Raw genomic sequence first — 21,974 nt, forward strand, 5'->3', positions numbered from 1 at the left:
CCAATTTCATTTCCCGGGGAGGGAAAGCAGGATTGTTGTCGTTGATATCCTGGATTACCACTTCCGCACTGAAAAGCTCTAGCGGAGTCTCCACTACCAACTCCAGAGTTACGGTGCAGGAGGGCAGGGTCCCACAAAGCTCCTCTCGATCCAGGCGCTCGTTCACGAACATCTCCCCGGTCTCCCGGTTAACCTCAAAGAATCTTCGGCTAGCTTTGGACACGACCAGAAGCCTGCGGGCTGACAGGCTGCGGAGATCCAAGTCAAGGTCCGTGACCACGTTGCCCACCGCAAAACCCTTCTCTCTTTCCTCCAGGATCTCATAGCGAATGACGGCGGAAGCCTTGTGCAAGGCACCAAGCAGAAACAAAACTCCCACCACTCTCCCGGTGCTTACCAGTCCGCTCCTCCAGGCCTCTGGGACCATCTCACTCAAAGGCAGTTCCTCTTAGCGGGGTCCAGATCGTCCTGGCGTTTTCGCTGAGAAACTTTCAGCGGGTTAGCGCTTGGGCGCTGGGCGCCGAGTCCGACATGGCTTTCTGGATGCCGTTGATTTGCTCGCCGGCTGTTCAGTCTCTGCCTCATCCCGGGGCGCGGAGAGGGGACGGGCCGGGGCCAGATCTCCAGCGTCTTCATTGGCCGACAGCGGCACGCAGAGTCCCAGCCAATAACTGCACGAAGAATGCGCTAGCGCCGGGCTCTTTGAGCGGGACAAGCGCTTAGCGCCAAGAACTTCACTTTCCTTTGGCTTCCTTCCAGAGTTTGCGGCCAAAGCGCCTTGGCAGTATCCGTACATCGGAAACCTACCTTAGCCTGGAAAGCCAATTGCAGGGCGATGAAGCTGGCGGTTTTGCAAGTCTTTAAGCCAAACCAAGGACTATTAAACATTTTAATGGCTGTCTTTAATCGCAAGAAGGGGGATCAAGCCAAACCCAAAACGATACAACGTTGTCTGGAAAAACACCAACAAATTTGGTTTGTTTGAGGACAGGATAAAACCTACCTAGGCGGACGCTAATTCTAAGGAGGCGTTTAGCATTTCTGTGGTGATGTTAATAATTTCAGTTTTATCTCTTATCAAATGAGACTTTAGAATTCTCTGTCACTTCTTCAGTAAAGAAAATCAGCGGGAGCTACTATCTGTTTGGTTTAACTCTGTTTTATGAAATTTAAAAATTCATTTCAGATTTTTTTTGAAATAGGACATTGTTTGGCTCTCGTTTGTTAAGAACCAGAAAGCAATGTGAAATTTCCTACCCTGTCTTTCCCAACAAGCATAATCTTAATCATAGGGCATAATCTCGAACATTTCCCTTTACTTGACCAGTGTGTTTCCCAAGATCTTGGGTTCATATGTCACAAAGAGAAATTGCATTGCTAAAAAAAAAAAAAAAAGGCTAGCACCCTTCCCACTCCCCAACCCCCGCCACGGGGGGCGGGGACCAGGCCAAGGGACCTTTATAAAATAATTGAGATACGGCTGCAAAGCTCCATAAAGTATTAGAAAAATCCAAAGCCTTTACTCAAAGAATAAAGAGCCTCGAGTTTTCCGTATTTAGGCTTGCAGTCACTAAACACATAAACTAGCAATGGTTAGGATAATGAATAAGAGTCAGATATGGCATAAGTCAGAGCTGAGTTGTACATTCTTGGACAAGAAACTATCCTCTAAGTGTTCCTGGGTTTCTATCTATAAAATGAATAAGGCGGGTAAAATGCCTGGCACAGAGAAAGTCATAATTAATAATGTAAATCACCCCACTAGATACTAGAAGTAAAGTTTCAGAGCTTCACATACTATTTCTGTATAACTGTCTTGGACATTACATTGATTGCCTATAGTTCTTTCTTAAGTGTAACTGAACACTGAGGCAGGGAGAAAGGCAGACAGGTTAGATAGGTAGATAGGAAACAAATATATACAGGCTATTTATTGAAAAGATGAAAAGCCATATATGACTGGCTTCTTCATGTCCTCAATATTTTAATTCATCTTTTTAAAACCCCCAGTTTTAAATACTAAAGTTTGACAATTGGCCAGACCACAGAAGGCTGATAGGCGTTAAAAGACAGAACATATCTATAGACTATATTTAGAATTTAGAATATAGCCCAGTCACTTGCTACTTGAAGTGTGCGCTAAGGACCAGTGGCATGGGCATCACCCGGGAGCTTGTTAGAAAAGCAGAAATGCCCTACTCTGGACCCATCAAACCAGAATTTTCATTTAACAAAATACCTGGGTGTTTTGAATTCACAATAAAGTTTGAGAAGCACTGATCTAGTGGATTATTCAGAGATATACTGATTTATCAATCATTTTTTTCCATTCATCATCACTTAATTGACAATATGTCTTTTGAAAACTAGCTTTGATAAGTTGAAGTAGTTTTCTCATTCATGATAAGACTCATAGTTTTCCTAAGATCTCTTTATAAGCCAGCAGAACCCTCTTGGATCCATTCTTTATAGAAGCTAGAATGATCTTGACACTTTAATTGGATCATACAATTTTCCAGCCCAAATCTCCTCAGTAGCATTTCACTGCTCTTGAAATAAAATACCAAATCCTTTGCATAGTATCCAAGTTCTCATGTCTTCTCTCAATATTTTATAATGCTGAATTCAGTGTGGTCATCAGCCAAGCTCTTTGTGCCCCAGTTAAGCTGTTTCTCTCTTTGGAAAGCTTTCCTTTGCTTTGTTAATGTTTACAAATCTTTCAGGTCTCAGTTTAAATGTATTTCCTAACAGAGGTCTTCTATTAGGCCCCAGTTAAAACCAGGATCCTTTGTTATATTCTCTCAGAGCACCTTATATTTTCCTTAGTTAAACCTAGAACAAGTAAAAATTTTATAATTATTTTTTGTGTAAGCATGTCTGCCTCTCCCACTAAAAAAAAAAAGCTGCAGGAGGGCAGAGACCATGCCTATTTTGATGACCACTAGTATCCCTAGTGTCTAGTACAGGAGGTACTTAATGCTCCCCCCATCTTTAAGTATAATTGACAAATAAAATTGTATAAATTTAAGGTATACAATATGATAATTTATTGTATGTATATATTGTGAAATGACTATCATGATATAGTTAACACATCCATCAACTCACCTAGTTGCCGTGTGTGTGTGTGTGTGTGTGTGTGCACGCATGTGCGTGAGAACATTTAAAATCTATTCTCTCAGCAAATGTCAAGTATACACTACAGTACTGTTAACTATAGTCACCTGCTGTACATTAGATTCCCAGAACTTATTCATCTTATAACTGAACATGTGTACCCTTTGACCAACATCTCCCTATACTTAATGCTTATTAATATACCAATCTTCATGTTAACAGCTTAGTAATCATAAAATGCACAAAGGATTATATATATATTCATTTATGTGCATCCATTTTCCTAGGAGTAAGCATTTTTTAAAAGATATAGTCACTCTTTCAAGCTACCAGCGGGCCTAATGAAACTATTTCTTAACCTCATTATTTGAAAGAGAAAATACAGTTCGCCAAAGAACCAAGTAAAGTGAGGTAGTACAATTCACACTGGAGAAAAACATAAATGGCATAACTTGCTATGTCACTTATATCCAGGGGAAATGGAAGCACCAGTGTATAGAATCAAAATAATTTTCTGGTTTCTATCTTTTTTTTTCTCACTGTTTTATGATTTTAAGAGAGCCTCTGACCAATGAGATGCAACAAACATATTTTAAAATAGAAAGTAAATATATTATAGCGGGCAAGAGGGAGGAGGCCCTAATGTTCAAAAGATTTGAGTTCCAGTACTGGATATTACACTTACTTGCTACATAACCATAAAGCTGTTATTTTTAACTCCTATTTTCTTGATCCATAAAATGAGAATGATAATAATACTCCTTGACATAACCACGGGAATCTCAATCTCTTATTTTAATCTTTGAACAGTTTTATACTTACCATAGAGTTCACCTAGACAATCAATGATTTTTAATAAATTTATACAATTATGTAACCAACACCACAATCCAGTTTTAGAATATTTCTATGGCTCCAAAAAGTGCACTCATGGCTGTATGGAGTCAGTCCTTGCTCCTACCCCTAGCCTCAGATAACCACTGATCTGCCTTCTATGTAGTTTTGCCTTTTCGAGAAATTTCACTATAAGGGAATTATAAAATATTTAGCCTTTTGTATTTGGTTTCTTTCATTAGCATAATGAAACTACACCCTCAAATCTCTTCTTTCTCCAACCTTTCTCATTGGATAACAGGCACTTCTATCCTGTCAAAAATCCCCAAGTCATTTTTAGCTTCTTTTTCTATATCCCCACAGTCTACGCATTACCAATTTATGGCAAAATGCTCACTGTCTCCAAAATATATGCGAAACTATCAATTACCTTCCCTCTCTACAGCTACCACTTGGGTCAAAAACAATTTAAATACTATTATAATATCTTTTATGGTCTTCTTATTTTCTCTTTTGCTTTCCCTAAACTCCATTTCACATGCAGAAGCTTGAGGGATTTTTTAAAAATATAAATTACGTGATAGACTCTCCTTATAAATATAGTGCTTGGTACTAGGACTGGCTACATAATTTGTGGGGCCAATGCAAAATGAAAATAGGGGCCTCTTTGTTTAAAAATTATTAAAAATTTCAAAGTGGTGACAATAGAGCATTAACCCAAATGAGGGCCCTTCTAAGAATGAGGGCCAATGTACCTGCACAGATCACATGCCCATGATACTGGCCTTGCCTGGTAAAGAGAAAGCTCTCCAAAAATGTTACTCGATATTATTTTTTAGTATTAGGCAATTACCTAATACTACTTATTCCCAAAAGGTCAGCAATATCAGAAAAGCCTACTCATGATACTGTTTAATTACTGAATTCAAGGAAAAACATATTATTATCCCCTTAAAATCCTAAATATCATTTAAAATATTTCAAGTCAATCAAATTTACCTCTTTGAGGAACATCCTAAGATCAAATTAAGGGCTCATTTGAGAAATGGCATAAAAACAGATAACCAACAGATCAATCAAACGTGTACCACAATTTAGAGAGGTGAGTGATTCAAGGATTTGGTGAAGATGCTGAGTGGTTTAGCCCTATATTTATCTGAAGTTTATTTGTGCAAAAAAAAAAAATGTTCTGTATACTTTGATTTGAAAAGATGTCTATGAATCTTACGAATAGATTTTTCTAAGACTTCCATTCTATCTACTCTTAGAACAAGAAGAAATTATCTCATCAAAATATTTTGGAACTATGATCAGTGATTTAAGAAGTCAAAAGTTTAAGAAAAAGAGAGATGTTTACTTCTTCTTCCACTTGAGTACTATTCTCTTCTAGTCTTGATCATATTAGTACTCTCTTATTGCTTATTATATCACAAAGCTTAAATATGCCGGGAAACTACCTGCAAAAGATTACTAAATTTGTCCACATGAAAATCTCCCAAGATACCTAAATTCTTCTTAGAGATATAGAGTTTGTTCATTTAATCCCCAGCATCTTGTTGTTATCTAAATTATTCGCACCAAATGGATAACTTTGTATGGCTGAATTATTTGTTTATTTTTTCTAGATGAAGTAATTTACCTCAATATATAATGTTAACTTTGAGTGAGAAAGAGATGTGGCTTTCTGATCATTAAAACCTTCTGGCAATATAGAAGTTTAGTACATGATGAAGATGCTATTTCAAATCACTGGGGGCTTTTAATAAGTGGTATTGGGACAACTGGTTGCCATTTAGGAAAAAAAGATAAAATTAGTTCTATACCTCAGCACACACAAGAATAAAGTCCATATATATTAAGAATTTAAATGTAAAAACCAAAAACTATACAAGTTCTAGAAGAAAATTAATGAATTTTTCTATAACCTCAGTGTTGGGCAAGGCTTTCTAAGACTCCAAGCTTAAATGCAATACAAGAAAAGACAGATTAATTTGATTACTTTAAAAAGGGGCGGTGGGGGTGGGGGGAAGGTTGCATTGCAAAAAACATACTATAAACAAAGGTGAAAGGCAAATGAAATGCAAAAAAATTTGCATCTTGTACCTTGGACAAAGAATTAATATCTCTATGTATATATATAACTTTTAAAAATCTTAGGACAAAACACTTAAAAATCTAATAGAAAAATGAACACAAGACATGAACAATTCTAAAAAAGAGATAAATGACTTTTAAACATATAAAAAGGTATTGATCTTCAATCAATGATGAGAGAAATTCTAATTAAAACTATTTTGAAATTTTTTTTACTGCCCAGATTGGGAAAAATTTAAAAGCTTGACAGCACACTCTGTAGATGAGGCTTTTGGAAAGTAAGCATTCTCATCTATTGGTAGGAATGCAAAATATGGTACACCAATAAATAGATTAATAGTTATATCTGACAAAATTATATATGCATTTACCTTATGAACTAGCAATTGCACCTTTAGGGATTAACAGTAAATATACACCACAAAAATTATGAAAAAAAATATGTACCAGGCTATTCATTATAGTGTTATTTGTAATTGCAAAGAAGATTGGAGACAAACTGTAGATTGGTTGACTAGACTATATGTACAAATATAATGGAGTTTTATGAAACTATATATTTAAAAAAACAATGAAGATATCTATAAATTTATATAGAAGATTTCCAGAGTATATTGTTAGCGCAAAAAGTAAAGTGAAAACTTTTGCTTTCGACCATAGTGGTGGAACTATGACATAGTAGAACTAGCCACACTACTATAAACAACTAGAAGAATGGTGAAAATATGTGGAAAATGCTTTCAGACATTGGCTCAAAAGGAGTGCAAGACTGAGAGAAAGGAAGCAGATGCAGTGAGTCCTAGGTCTCTGGGTTTTTTTTGCCTGGAGGCAATCTGGGGAGACTAAGGTGGCTAAAATTTGTGGGACAGAATGCCAGAGAGAATGGAGCTACACAAAGAACTCCAGAAATCTGGATAAGGAACCTCTTGAGTCTTTGGCTAAATGATAATCTGAGCATACATAGACTGACATGCTTTTGAAGCTGGGCAAAGAACAACTGTCAAGGGAGCTATTAGCTGAAGAATTCCTGGAACTCATAGGGATGGGAAATATTTGAATTCCATTCAGCCAGAACACAGGGACTCTGCTGAACACTCAGAGAAATAAAAAAGGCACAACTTAGCAGTAGGGCAAAATTAGTCCAAGGCAAAGGCTTCTATAGACCTGCCCTATTAAAGCTTAAAAACGAGCCTTGAAAAGATCAATCTGATCTGCAAATAACTGCCTTACAAAAAAACAAAAAACAAAAAACAAAAAAACACTTCAATACTTTTAAAGAAAGACAACAAAATCCAAACATGCAACAATGTAGCACTTACAATGTCCACCATCCAATAAAAACACTACTATACATGAACATAAGCAGCAAATTGTGACCTAAAACCAGGGAAAAAATCAGCACTAGAAATTATAGATGCCGTGAAATTAGCAGACGAGGACTTTAAAACAACTAGTGTAAATACTCTCAAGGATTTGAAGGAAAACATGAAGATAATGATAGAAATGGAGAGAAATTAAAGAATGAAATAAAACTTCCAGAGATGAAAAATACAATATATGAAATGAAAAATTCACTAGATGGGATTAGCAGATCGCTAGACACCCAGAAAAGATCACTAAATTTGAAGACATAGCAGTAGAAACTATCCAAATTAAAATACACAGAGAAAAAAGATTGAAAAAAAAATGAACAGAGATGCAGCAACCTGTAGAAAAATATCAAGTGGTCTAACATAAGCAAAATTGGAGTTCCCTAATTGGGTGTAATAAATAATATTTGAATATATATATATCGCCCCAAACTTCCTAAATCTAAAGAAAAATTATAGACCTACAGAATCGAGAAGTTCAATAAATACCTAGTAGGATAAACATAAAGAAAAACACACCAAGGTCCATCGTAAATTTCTGAAAATCATCAATAAAGGAAAAACTTTAGAAGCAGTTAAAGGAAAAGAAACATTAAATATGGGGGAACAAAGGTAAGAAAGATTATAGACTTATCAGAAATAATGCAAGGCAGAAGATAGAGGAACAATATCTCTACAGTGATGAAAGAAAAAAGTCAGCCTAGAATTTTATATCTAGCAAAAGTATCTTTCAAAAGTGAAAGTAAAATAAAGATTTTTTTTTTCAGACAAACAAAAACCAAGAAAATTTGCAACCAGCAGATCTGTACTGTAAGAAACATTAAAGGGGGTGCTCGAGTTTGAAGACAAATGACACTAGATGGAAACTTGGATCTATGTAAAGAAATTAGTGACAGAAAAAATAAAAGTGTAGGTTATATATGAAAGACTTTTCTTCTCACTTTTTAATTTCCTTAAAAGATAATTGATTAGTTGAAGCAAAAATAATAACATATTATGGGGCTTAAAATATTTGCAGAAGTAATATGTATAATAACAGCAGCACAAAAAAACAGAGGAAGGAAATAGAAGTATATTGTTAAATGATACTGCCATTACATGTGAAGTGCTATAATTTATTTGATTTATATTTATGGTGATAAGTTAAAGGTGCATAGTGTAAACCTTAGAACATTCACTTAAAAAATTAAAGAGGATAGCTAATAAATTAATATTAGAGACAAATGGGATACTAAACAATACTGAATCTCAAAGTAGGAAAAGATGAAAAATAAAAAACTGAAATAAGGATAAAACAAAGAGCAAGATGGTAGACATAATCATATCAATATTATATTAAATGTAATATTGGTAAGTTCAACCAAAGACAGAGATGAAAAACCATGTGACAAAATTCCACACTCATTCATGATTTAAAAAAAAAAAGTCTCAGAAACTAGGAATAGAGGATATCTTCCTCAACTTAATAAAGAGCATCCATACAAACCTACAATAAACATAAAACTTAATAGTGAAAGACTAAAATTTCTCCCTAAGATCAAGAACAAAGCAAAGATGTCCACTCTTACTATTCTTATTTAACATAATTCTAGAAGTTCTAATCAGTGTAATAAGGCTACAAAAGGAAATAAAAGACATGCACAGTTTAAGGAAGAAGTAACACTGTCTCTATTTGCAGATGACATGATTGCCTACATAGAAAATCCCAAGGGATCTGCAAGAAAACTCCTAGAATGAATACATAATTTCAGCAAGGTCACAGGATATAAGATTAACATGTAAAAATCTACATAGTATTTCCATATACTATCAATGAATATGTGGAAATTAAAATAAAAAACCCAATACCATTTACAATTGCTCAAGAAATGAAATTTTTAGATATAATGCTACTAAAATATGGACAGAACTGGTAGGTTGAAACTTACAGAATGCTAATGAAAGAAATCAAAGACTATCTTAAATAAATGGAGAGGAAGACATAAAGTATTCACAGATTGGAAGAGTCAGTCAACATAGTAAAGATGTCAATTCTCCCCATTTTGATCTCCAGGTTTAACATGATTCCTATCAAAATATGAGCGAGATTTTTTTTTGTAATATAGATGTTTATTTTAAAAGTTATATATAAAGACACAGGCCATAGAATAGCCAAAACAATATTGAAAAAAAAAAAACAGAATAAAGTGGAAGGAATTACTCTAACCAATTTTAAGATCTACAATATAGTTATGGTAATCAAGATACTGTAGTATTGGAAGAGAAACAGAATAGAGAACCCATAAATAGACCCACATGAGTATGGCAAATTGTATGTGTGGTTTTTTTTTAAGCCATGAAGATTTTTTGGCTCACATATCTGAAGTCCAGAAGTAAGCTCGTGTCATGATTAGTTTGATCCAGAGGCATAAGTAGATCACCACGGACCTGATTTCCTTCCTCTCTATTTAACACACAATGGTATTCTTCATGGTGTAACTTCACGCTCAGGCTGCCCCTGCTCTTATGGTCTTAACATGGCTGCCACCAATTTTGCATACTTCTATTTCCTAAGGAATAATAAAGCCTCTTCCTCGAATCCCCAGCATACCCCTCCCTCAACTTTTTATGACCAACCGATTTTTGACAAAGGTGCAAAAGGGATTCAATGGAGGAAGTGTAGTCTTTCCAACAAACGATCAATGGTACTGAAGCCATTGATTGATCATTCATAGATAAAAAATTGACTCTCAACCTAAACCTCATGCCTTATACAAAAATTAACTCAAAATGGATTATAGGTACCAATATAAAACTTAAAACAATAAAACTTTTAGAAGAAAACACATGACAGAAGTCTTCGGGACTTAGGGTATATGAACTATTCTTAGATATGATACCAAAAACAGATTTATAAAGTAAATTGATAAATTGTACTTCATTGAAATTAAAAACTTTTGTTTTAGGGAAGGTCTTGTTAAGAGGAAGAAAAGACAAGCTATTGACTGGAAGACAGTATTTCCAAACCATATATCTGACAAAGGACTCTCATCTAGAATACATAAAGAACTCTCAAAATTCAACAGTAATAAAAAAAATCCAATTAGAAAATGCGGAAAACACAAAAACAGACTTTTGACTAAAGAAGTGATGGCAAATAAGCATATGAAAAGATGTTCAATATTATTAGCCATTACGGAAATGCAAATTAAAAACACAATGAGATTTCATACCTATTAGAACAGCTAAAATAAAAAATAGCGACAATACCAAATGCTGGTGAAAATATGGAAAATTATCTCTCATAAATTGCTGTTAGGAATGCAAAATGGTACAGTCCTCTGGAAAATAGTTTGGTAGTTTTTTATAAAACTAAACATACGCTTACCGTTTGATTCAGCAATTGCACTTGTAGGCATATCTGCCAGAGAAATGTAAACTTATGTCACAAAAACTTCTACATAATTTTCACAACTGCTTTATTTATAATAGCCCCAAACTGGAAACAACCTAGATATCTTCCAAGAGGTGAGGGGCTAATCTAACTGTGGTATATCTATATAATAGGATACTACTGGGCAATAAAAAGAAACAAACTCTTGATACCTACAACGACTTTGATAGATCTCAAGGGCATTATGCTGAGTAAAAAAAAAGCCTACCTCAAAATGTTACGTACTGTATTGTACCATTTATATAACATTTTCAAAATAACAAAGTTAAAAGAATGGTGAAGAGATTAGTGGTCGCCAGGGGTTAGGGCAATATGAGGTAGTTCTTTGTAGTGACGGAACTGTATTTGATTGCGGTGGTGGTTACACAAATCTATGCAGATGATAAAGTTGCATAGAACTATTCACACACACAAGTGAGTGCATGTGAAAACTTGAAATTTGAATAAGGTCTATAGATTGTATCAATGTTAATTTCCTGGTTTTTATATTATAAATATAGTAATGTAAGATGTTATTATTGGGACTTCTATGATTGTTTTTGTAAGTTCCTGTGAACCTATAATGATTTTAAAATAAAAAGTAGAAAAAGCATACATACTTAATAATAGAGCTTAATATATGAAACAATATATGGCACAAAAACTTATATATCTGAAAGGAGAAAGAAAAATTTATATTTTTAGTTAGAGATTTCAACTTTCCTCTGCCAGTGACTAATAGAATGAATAGACAAAGAATCAGTAAGGTACAGAAGGCCTGAACAACACTATCATCCAACTTGACCTAGTTGAAAATGATAAGACAACAATCCCTAACAGCAGAATACACATTGTTGTCAGGTGTGTAAAGAACATTCATCAAGGTAGACTATATCCTGTGCCACAAAACAAAGTTTAACAATTTTAAGCACAGCCAGCTTTATTTGTGAAACAAGGAAATAAAGACTTACTTCTCTTAAAAAATTGAAAAGTATAGAAACCATACAAAGTATGTCCTTGGATCATAATAAAATAAACTTAGAAATGGATGACAAAAGGATATTTAGGTAATTTTCAATATTTGGAAATTAAACAATAACTTTTAAATAATACATGGGTCAAAGAAGAAATTGCAAGGTATACTAGAAAACATTTTTAATTGAACTTTTATGAAACATAACATCTAAAATAAGTTGGATGCAGCTAAAGCTCAAAGTGAAATTTATTTAAATAGTTATACTAGAAAAAAAGAGAAAGGTATAAATTCAGTGACCTAAGCTACAACCTTAAGAAGTTAGAAAGAATATACTTGAAACTAATTAAAATAAACAAATTTTAAAAAGAAGTTAGAGTAAATGAAATCCAAAATAGGTAGAAGGATGGAAATAAAAAAAATAAGAGTGGAAATTAATGAAATAGACAAATAATAGAGAAAAATCAATGGAGCCAAGCTGTTACCCTAACAACAACATGAAATTAAGAAATTATAAGAAAAGTAAACTACATACTAATAGTCTTCATAAACATACATGCAAAAATCTTTTATATATTATTAGCATATTGAATCCAGCAATATAGAAAAGACTAGAATATGATGACTAAGTTGGGTATATTCTAAAAATGCAAAGTTGATTAAACATTTAAAAATCAATCTATGTAATTTATCATATTAACAGAGGAAGGTGCTAAGGTTATTTATTGGGGAAGGATAATCTCAGCGAATTTTTCCCAAGGGACAATGGTATATCCCTTTGGAAAAAATACAAACTTTCGCTCACAAGTATCAACTCAAAATGAATCATATACCAAATTGTAAATGGTAAAACTATAAAACTTCTAGAAGAAAATATAGGAGAAAATTATCAGAACTTTGCAATAGGCTTTCTTTAATAGGACATAAGAAATACAAATTATTAAAGAAAAATGAATAAATTAGGCTTCAGCAAAATTACAACTTCTGCTCTCCAAAAGATACTACTAAGAAAGTAAACAGTCAAGTCAGTCTTTAAGACAAGTCATAATATCCACAAAACATGTATGTGACAAAGAACTCAACACAAATAAATTTTTAAAAATTCTTGTAATTCAATTTTAAGAAGACAACTCAGTTAAAGATGAACAAAAGATTTGAACAGACTTCAAGAAGATATGCAAATAGCCAATCAGCACATGGAAAGATGTTCAATATCTTCAGTTAACAAGAAAACACAAATTAAAGCCACAATGAGACAGTACTACACACCCACTAGAAGGGCTAGAATGTTAAAGTTTGGCACCAAGAAGCATTAGTGAGGATGTGGAGCAAGTGAAACTCTCATACACTGTTGATGGAAATATAAAGTGATATTACCACTTTAAAAATAGTTTTGCAGCTTCTTATAAAGCTAAATATACACTCCCCATATTATATCGCGATTGTGCTTTTAGGTATTTATCCAAGAACTAAAAGACTACGCTCACAAAAGATTTGTACATAAATGTTCGTATAACTTTGATTAAGAATAACATCAAACTGGGAACAAACCAAATGTCCATCAACAGGTGAATGGATAAACAAATTGTGATATATCCATACAATGCAATACTGCTCAGTAATAAAAAGGAACAAACTACTAATACATGCAACAATGTGAATGAATTTCAAAAATATGTTGAGTGAAAGAAGGCAGACACAAAAGAGCATGTGTTGAAGGATTCCATTTAGATGAAATTCCAGAAGAGACAAAACTAATTTATAGTGACAGGAAGCAGATCTGCGGTTGCCTAGGGCCGGGTATGTAGGGAATTGATTGTGAAGGGGCACGAGGGAACTTTTCAAGGTTATAGAAATGCTCTATATTTTTATGATAGTAGCGGTTACACAGGTGCAAACAGTTGTCAAAATTCATTGAACTGTATAATTTTAAAAGGTATGTTTTATTATATATAAATTATACTGCAATAAAATTAAAATTTTTTAAAAAGTGAAGTGCAAAAGAGTACCCACAGGCAGTCCTCTCTTTGCACAGTAGTGCAGGACTGTGAAAATGACCATGCAAGCTGAAACTGTGTAAAGCGATCTTAATAACCAATGGGGGAAATTATGATTGTTCCATGACCTTTAAAAATTTTTATGAAAACATTAAAAACTTTCTCATAGGGAAGTAAAAAATAATAAAACTGATATTTATTTAGTACCTTATAATCTAAAATATTAGCACCACTAAGAATTATCAAGAAGAGTTTGAAGAGGGCTTGGCTTCTTCTCACCCTATAATTTACAATTGGGGCAAGCATCCTTTCCATGCCTTGGCAACTTGTCATACTCTTAAGTTTGGATGAACTTCCATTATGTCCTTTCAATGTCATGAAATATCTCTGAGAGTTACTCAAATGTGAAATTTTTTGCTGGTGTCATTTTTTTTTTTTCTGGGACATCTTCATCCTTTTCATCACAACCACTTTCCTCATTCGTGTCATTAAGTTCACCCTTTACTAAGCTCCTTTGGCTGCATGTCTAGAGAATCTTGAAGGCAATAGTGTCAACATCTCCAAAGTCAGCTATTTCTTCTGTAACTCGATTTAAGTTCAGTTTGAATTTCACTGACAGCATTATCACTTTTGTTTCTTGACTGAACTTCCATCTTTGTTGGTCAACTCCCCCTACACATTTTTGTAAAATGTCATGTGGGTTTATCACTGGGAGACAAGAAGACAACACCACCACATGATCTGCTGTCTGTGTATGAACTAAATAACCGATGCAGAGTAACCAGTCACTAACAGACTGAAAGAAGCCATGTGATTGGTCACTGATCATGGTTCACATTTGTTATTTGCAAAGTAATCTGTGAACTGAAGGGCTAACGGAGAAATTTGTACTTTGTGCAATTATTCAGTTAATATACCATGATAACTGAAGTTTGAACTGTTTTTATTTAAATAGTTGAACTGGTATTATTTAAACTGTGGTAACTGAAATTTGTGTATATTATAACTTTTCAAAGCTAGGATTCCCTGCACAGTATGTTATCGTGTAAGAAAGAAGAAGAAATACTAAAATATAAATATACATGGTAATTTTTTTTGCAAGAAGAAACACAGAGAGGATAAACCAGAAACTAATGAAACTGATTATGTACAGTGGGTGCTGGGTGAGGCAGAAGAGATAGGTAAAGAATGACAATTTTCTGAGTATACTTAAAAAAATAGTTTTGACTTTAATTATGTTAATGTTTTACATATTCAAAAAAGAATACTAATCAACACTCAACTCAATTTTGTAGTGTGAAAAAACTCTAAAACTGCATACAATAGAAATTAATAACCTTAACTTTATTTCAAATGAATAACGTGAACATACTACAAGTAACTTTGAACACAGTACTTTAGCTATATACTCTCAGCTTAAAAACAAACAATTGCAAGCAAATCTTGAATTCTGTAGGTTTGTTTTTCTCTTTGGAATGGGTATAGCAATTCTGAAACTACTTTCTGTGTATTTTAGGACTGAGTAAATATATTCATAATGTTGGGAGCCAGAGTTCTCACTTTTGAAAAGAAATTACAAAGATGGAAAGGGGTAAGGCTAGGAAAAACTGAACTGGAGATATTAACATAAACCCATGATTCTGAAAGGGTGTGTGTGTATAGATATAGATGTGTGTATGTTTGTGTGTTTCCTAGCTCTGTCTGCTGAAAAAGCCTACAAACAGTGATAGCCCATTAGCAATGAGTATGCCTAGCACTCAGAGCTTCATTTCTAAATAATATTTCCTACTAAAATGAAGCAGAGCTTTTTGGATAAATGGCTCATCTCATGACTGGAACAGGGAAAGTGTAAAATAATTCTGTAATATCTTACATCAAAAGTAAGAAAATGCTCCAGAAAATAATAGGGATATGGTGAAAAGACACAAGAACCAGCTTGAAGAGGTTCTCATTAGCAAAAACGATTTGAGATAAAACTAAATCTAAATCTAAAATAAAAATAAATCTAGGACAATTTAGCATCAAAATAAATAGCGGCAATCATGGAGTTTTTTTTCAATTCATTGAAAAAAACACATGAACCATAAATGAATAAATAAGAAAGAAGGGACACTCTCCCTTGCGGTGTAATGCCAACTAATAAATGTAGAAGAAAGGATTATAAATGGAGTTAGAAAATCATGCCCTCTTGAGCGTGGGCTGGACCAAGTGACTAGCTTCTAACGAACTGAACACAGCAAAAGTAGATGGTATGTCACTTTCAAAATTAGGTTTACGGAAAGATTGTGGCCTCCATCTTATTTCCCCCTTCTGGCTCTGATGAAAGCCAGATGTTATCTTTTGAACTTGTGGAGCCAGATGTTATCTTTTGCCTTGTGGAGAGGTCCACATAGCAAGGAATTGAGGCAGCAATTCTGTCTAGCTAACAGCCAGCAAGAAATTAGGGCTGTCATTCCAACAACCTATGAGGAACTGAATCTCACCAATAATTATGTGAGAGAGGTTAGAAGTATATGTTCCCTCAGTTGAGCTGTCAGATAAGACAATAGCCTTGCAGCCATGTGAGAAAGTTTGAGGCAGAGGCACTCAGAAATGTATGAGATAATAAATATTTGTTGTTTTAAGCTACTAAGTTTTGCAGTTATTTGTTACACAGCAATGGATAACTAATATATTACCAAAAAGCCTAGTTTAAACATAATCATAAGGAAGGATAAAACAAACCAAAATCAAGGGTACTCTACAAAATAAATGGCTTATAGTCTTTAAAAAAATATCATTGTTATAAAAGACAAAGCAAGACTGAGGAACTGTTTCAGATTAGGGTTAGCAAAAGAGACATGACGACTAAATGCCATGTCTGATCTTGGACTTGAAAAAATTACTGTAAGGTTTAAGTAAAGTTTGAGTATAGACTATAGATAATCATACTGTATCAATGTTAAACTTTATTATTTTCATTATAGAAATTCAATTGTATAAAAGAATGTCCTTGTTCTTAGGAATATACAATGAAGGATTTAGGAAGAGACATGATATCTACAACCTACTTTCAAATTGTTCATAAAATAATGTGTGTACAAAAGCATAAATACATATACACATATGTGTACACACACACGCACACATATAGATGAATGATGAAGAGAGAATAAAAAGGGAAATTATAAAGAACATGTAACAAAATACAAAATATTACAATAGGTAAATCTGGGTAAAGGGTTTGTCATTCTTTGTACAATTCTTGCAACCCTTCTGTAAATTTGAAATTATTTCAGAATAGAAAGTTAAAAGGAAAATTTGCTGTGAAGGTATCTATCAAAATTACAAACCTATTTACTCTTTGACCTAGCAATTCCACTTCTGGGAATTCATCCCAAGGATAAACTGCACATATATAAAATAATGTAGGTATAAGTCTATTCGATGTATTCAACTGCATTGAATAGCCTTATACCTACATTATTTTTAAGATTATGTTTAAGATTGGAAACAACTCAAGTATCAATTTATTAACCATGAGAGTGATTAATATCACAGTGGCATATCAAGCAACTGTTTAAAAAATAGCTTTCTTACGTATTAATATGGAAAGATTTTTAAAAGATACATTGTGGAGTGGAGAAAGCAAGATATAGAACAGTGTTTAGCATGTCATCTTTTTTGTAAGAAAAATGAGAAAATAAAAACATATGCCCATATTTGCCCATATCTGCATAAAGAAATGCTGAGCGGATATTTAAGAATTAATAAGATGATTACTTATGGGGGCAGGAGGAAACGGGTGGAATAGGAGTAAAACGGGAATGGGAATAAGACAATATATACCTATCGTTTTGATTTTTGAATCATGTAAATGTGTTTCCTACCTCAAAATAAAATAAATAAAAGAAAATTACTAAGATTGAGGTAAATGGCAGACCTATAAGGACTCAAATGAAATGACATCCCTGAGGTATTATTAACTGAGAAAGCGAGTTGCAGAACGGTACATATACTGTAAAATGTATAAAATTGTTGTACGAAAAAAGCACATACACATTTACATATATAAAAATGCTTTGAAGTACACATAATCAGGTATTAACAATAGTGACTTCTTGGGGGTTAGTCTGGAGGCAAGGTTAAGGGTGTGGGGGAATCTGATGTCTTTTTTAAAATCTCTTTTCAAATTGAATTATTGTTTATATACAGTGAGTTCAATGAGTTTTTAGGAAATATATACTTCTATATTATCCACTCCTCTAGCAAAGTATGAAAAATTCCAGGTTTTAGAAATATAGTGTGGAAAAAAATAAATTCTTGCCATCAAGGAGCTTATATTTTTCTTGAGGCAACAGAGCTAATACACTGATGAAGAAGCAAATATATATCAGATGAAAGTCACAGAACGAAAAGCAGTATCTTTTTAACATGGTTACTGAGGACTCTATAGGATGTTTAAGGTATGTGTGGGTATGTAATATTCCAAGTGTATTCATGATATTAAAATCCAACAATTTTATTATTGTTGCTATGCATCTTTTATCCTAAGCATTCCTCATCTGAAATTTTATTGTTTGTAAGCCAAAAACAGTTGGTGAAGAAAAACTGAACTTAAAAATGTCCAAGGAAAACATACAATCAAGTAAAAGAAAATTAAAGAACAACAACATATTAAAACAGCCTGATAGGTTTTGACCCAATCAAAATTCCAGAGATGGAAAAGAACGGGGCAGCAGGACTAGTCTGAAGAGCAGGATGAGTGTGAATTAGACACAGTAGATTCTCCAGGTGCTGGTTGTTTCCAATAGTGAGAAAGAGATCAGGAAGAAAAATGAAACACAGGGGTAGTTCTGCCATGAACCCCAAAACATACCAGTGTAGAGCTATCAGGAAGCTTATCATGCTTAGCCTGGTAAGGATATACCCAATGGTTTATCACAATGGAAGAAATCAGAACGAAAGAATGATGACCACACTCTTATCTGCACTTGGATGTTTCTCAGAATCTCAAACTTAACTTGTTTACAACTCAACTCTTGATTTCCCTAAAATCTACCCTTCTCTTGTCCTCCATATCTCACTAAATGGTACCTTTGTCCAACCAGTTCCTTAATTCAGAAACCAAGAAATGACTCTATCCCTTCTCTCTTTCATCCATTGTATTTATTCAATCAACAACATTTTATTGAGGATCTACCATCTGCCAGGCAATGATTTTGCCAGACACTGAAGAATATATAACAAACTAAATATTCCCTGCCCTCATGGTGTTTACATTTCAGCCATTCCATTATTGTCTTGTTGAACCTATTCCTCAAATACATCTCCAATCCATCCATTTATTTCTATACCCATTGCCTTCCTTTTAATTCAATCCATTTCTGTTTCTTACTAGGAATGTTGCCATAATCTTCCATCTGTTCTCCCTATTTCCATTTTTAACATTCATAAATCGAGTCACCACAAAGCAGCCAGAGTAATCTTTTAAAAATTCAAACAATATCTTGTCATTGTCCTGTTTAAAACCTTGCAATCGCTCTTAAGTACATAAGTACTTAGAATAAAATCCAGAATATTTAATACGATTTATAAGGCTCTGCCTTGTAATAGATGTACCTCATGTACATCTTAGAATAAAATCCAGAATATTTAATATGATTTATAAGGCTCTGCCTCGCAATAGATGTACCATTTCTAGCCTCCCTAGCCTTTCTAATTGCTCACCTGCTCTTTTTTTTATGACCTTTACACATGCTATTCCCTCTGCCTGATAATTTCTTCTTTAATCTCCTTGTTACCTAGCTAACTTTTACACACCTTCAGATCTCACTCTAAGTATCATTTCCTAAAAGCCTTCCCTGACCCTTCAGACTATGGAAGGCCCTCCTATTACAAACTCTCTTAGCATCCTTGTTTTTCTCCTTGGTGGCATTTATCAGACTTGTAAAAGACCATATCTTAGAATGACAGGCCCATTAAGGCAGATATTACATCTGCCTTGTTCATTGCTGCTTCCTTGGCTCCTAGGACAGTGCCTTGCATAGCATACAGTTAATAAATATTTGTTATATAAATGCATGAATGAACCAACCACTACTAGACTTGGGGCAGACACTAGTGTTTATTTTATTTTGGGGTGGGCTCTTCCAACCTATACATTGTAGAAAATGGAAGCCTAAACTTATGCAGATGTGGTTTACACTTATACTATATCCTCTCACATTATATTCTCACACAATATGAAAATAGAGCACCCTGCAACTCTTGTTTTTCAAAAACATATGGAATATACAAAAATCAATAGTTTTTCTGTAAACTGGCAATGAACAATCAGAAAATGAAATAAAAATATAATTTACAATAACATCCCAAACCATCAAATATGTAGGAATAATTTAATGAAAGATATACAAGACCTCTACACTTTAACTATAAAACATTGCTGAGAGGAACTAAAAAAGATCTATATAAATGGAAATATATACCATTCTCATGGATTGGAAGTCTAAATATTGTTAAGATTTGTAGATTCAATGTGATCGCATTCAAAACCATTGCAGGCTTTTCCCCTCTGGAAAGAGATGAGATGATTTTAATTTATTTGAAAAGACAAAGAACCAAGAATAGTCAAAACAATGTTAAAAAAAGAAAAGAAAAAAGTTGAAAGACTTACTACCTGACTTCAAGACTTACTATAAAGTTACAATTATCAAGAGAGTGTGGTATTGACAAAAGGATAGTCAGATCAGTGGCACATGATACCGAGTCTAGAAATACATCCACATATACAAATGAAATGATTCTCAATAAGTGTGCCAAAGCTCTTCAATAGGAAATGGAAAATGTTTTCAACAAATGATGCTGCAAAAACTGGGTATCTCTATGGGAAGAAAGAACCTTGACCCTACCTCATTGAATTGCTACCTCCATTCCATATGCAAAAATCAATTTTAAATGTGGTAAATAGAAGAGTCAATAGGTGTCAAATAAGTGCCCTTAAGCAGGAATATTCACTGCCTCTCCTAACATATTGTTAGAGCAAGTAATACACATGATAAAGGCAGTATATGCACATGACATATATTTGAAACCATTTCTTGGTTTCTAAGCTTTAGGAAACTCTTCAGGTGAGCATCAGAATCCAGGTTGAAGATGCCAAATTATCTGATTTGCTGAATTCTTTTTAGAGACCAACAGCTGAGTAAAAAAATTAATATAGCTTAGACGGGTAACAGAATCTACACCAGTAAGGAACCCTCCTGTGAGTAACCAATCAGACACACTTTTATCCATCTTACTACTAATATTCTTTTTCTCCTGACTTACCAGTAATTCTCCTTTCACTCTGAAGTTTCCGTATTATCCACTTAATTTCACTTTCCAAAGATAAATGTTTCCTTTTCCTTTTTTGGGGGGGCAGGGATGGGGGAGGTTATATTTTGGACTGCAAGCTCCCAAATCTCTGACAGTGATATACAAATGGGGGAATTTTATATGCAAATGTTATTCTATAATTTTTGACGTTTATGTAAATTGCAAGTTCCCCAACATGCTATGCTGACATTATTTGGATCCATTCATACAATCACCTGGAAAATATATAAGGAACAGTCTTTACTTGGATTCTGTGCTATTGCTATTTCAAATTCACTTAAAGAATTTGAATTGGCCACAGTGGAGTAGGAAATATGGCCAATGGGTCCCATGTCGGGATCTGAGGTGCAGACTTGAGTAATGGGGTCTCTGAGAGGGTTGTCTCAGTCATGAGACCACGTTGAGGTCACTGATGTGCAAGGTGACACTTCTGCTGGAGGAGAGGGAGGGCTTGCTTCTGTCAGTGGTCGTGATGGTGACATTGTACTCCAGAGTTTACTCCAGGCCCAGAGCCCCCTCTGTTACAAGCCTATAGTAATTATTGGAGGAAGATTAAATTCTGAAAGGTGCATTTTCTTGTCGAGACACATGACCTCCCTATTTTCTCCTGACTCTGGATCTTGTGGTCTAAACAGGGCGATTACTGTCCAAAGTGCAGAATCTTCAGGAATCATTGTGAAAATAGAAGTAAAAATCACCAGAGCAGAGATGCCCACATACTACAGTTTGTATCATCTGTTTAGAAATGGTAGTTGAAAATCCTTTGGATGTTTTTCACATTAATATAAATATTCAAGATGTAAACAATAATACCCCCC

The 21,974-nt window shown here is 34.1% G+C and overlaps 1 protein-coding gene across 10 annotated transcripts in view; it reads right to left on the reverse strand.

Annotated features, from left to right (window-relative positions):
- LOC102880889 (protocadherin gamma-C4) overlaps positions 1 to 21,974 on the reverse strand; it is a 121,391-nt gene that overhangs the window by 32,158 nt on the left and 67,259 nt on the right. The window contains exon 1 of one of the 10 annotated variants that reach the window (XM_015597979.2): positions 398 to 611. The exons of 8 other annotated variants lie outside the window; for them this stretch is intronic. In XM_015597979.2, the coding sequence (XP_015453465.1) occupies positions 398 to 427 (30 nt within the window). In that variant the 5' untranslated portion in view covers positions 428 to 611. Of the gene's footprint in view, positions 1 to 10; positions 612 to 21,974 lie in introns of those variants that run through there. One more of the 10 variants, XM_015597971.2, reaches the window with a different exon arrangement.

This window comes from Pteropus alecto, unplaced genomic scaffold (assembly GCF_000325575.1).
Source record: "Pteropus alecto unplaced genomic scaffold, ASM32557v1 scaffold78, whole genome shotgun sequence".
Classification (NCBI taxonomy): Eukaryota; Metazoa; Chordata; class Mammalia; order Chiroptera; family Pteropodidae; genus Pteropus; species Pteropus alecto.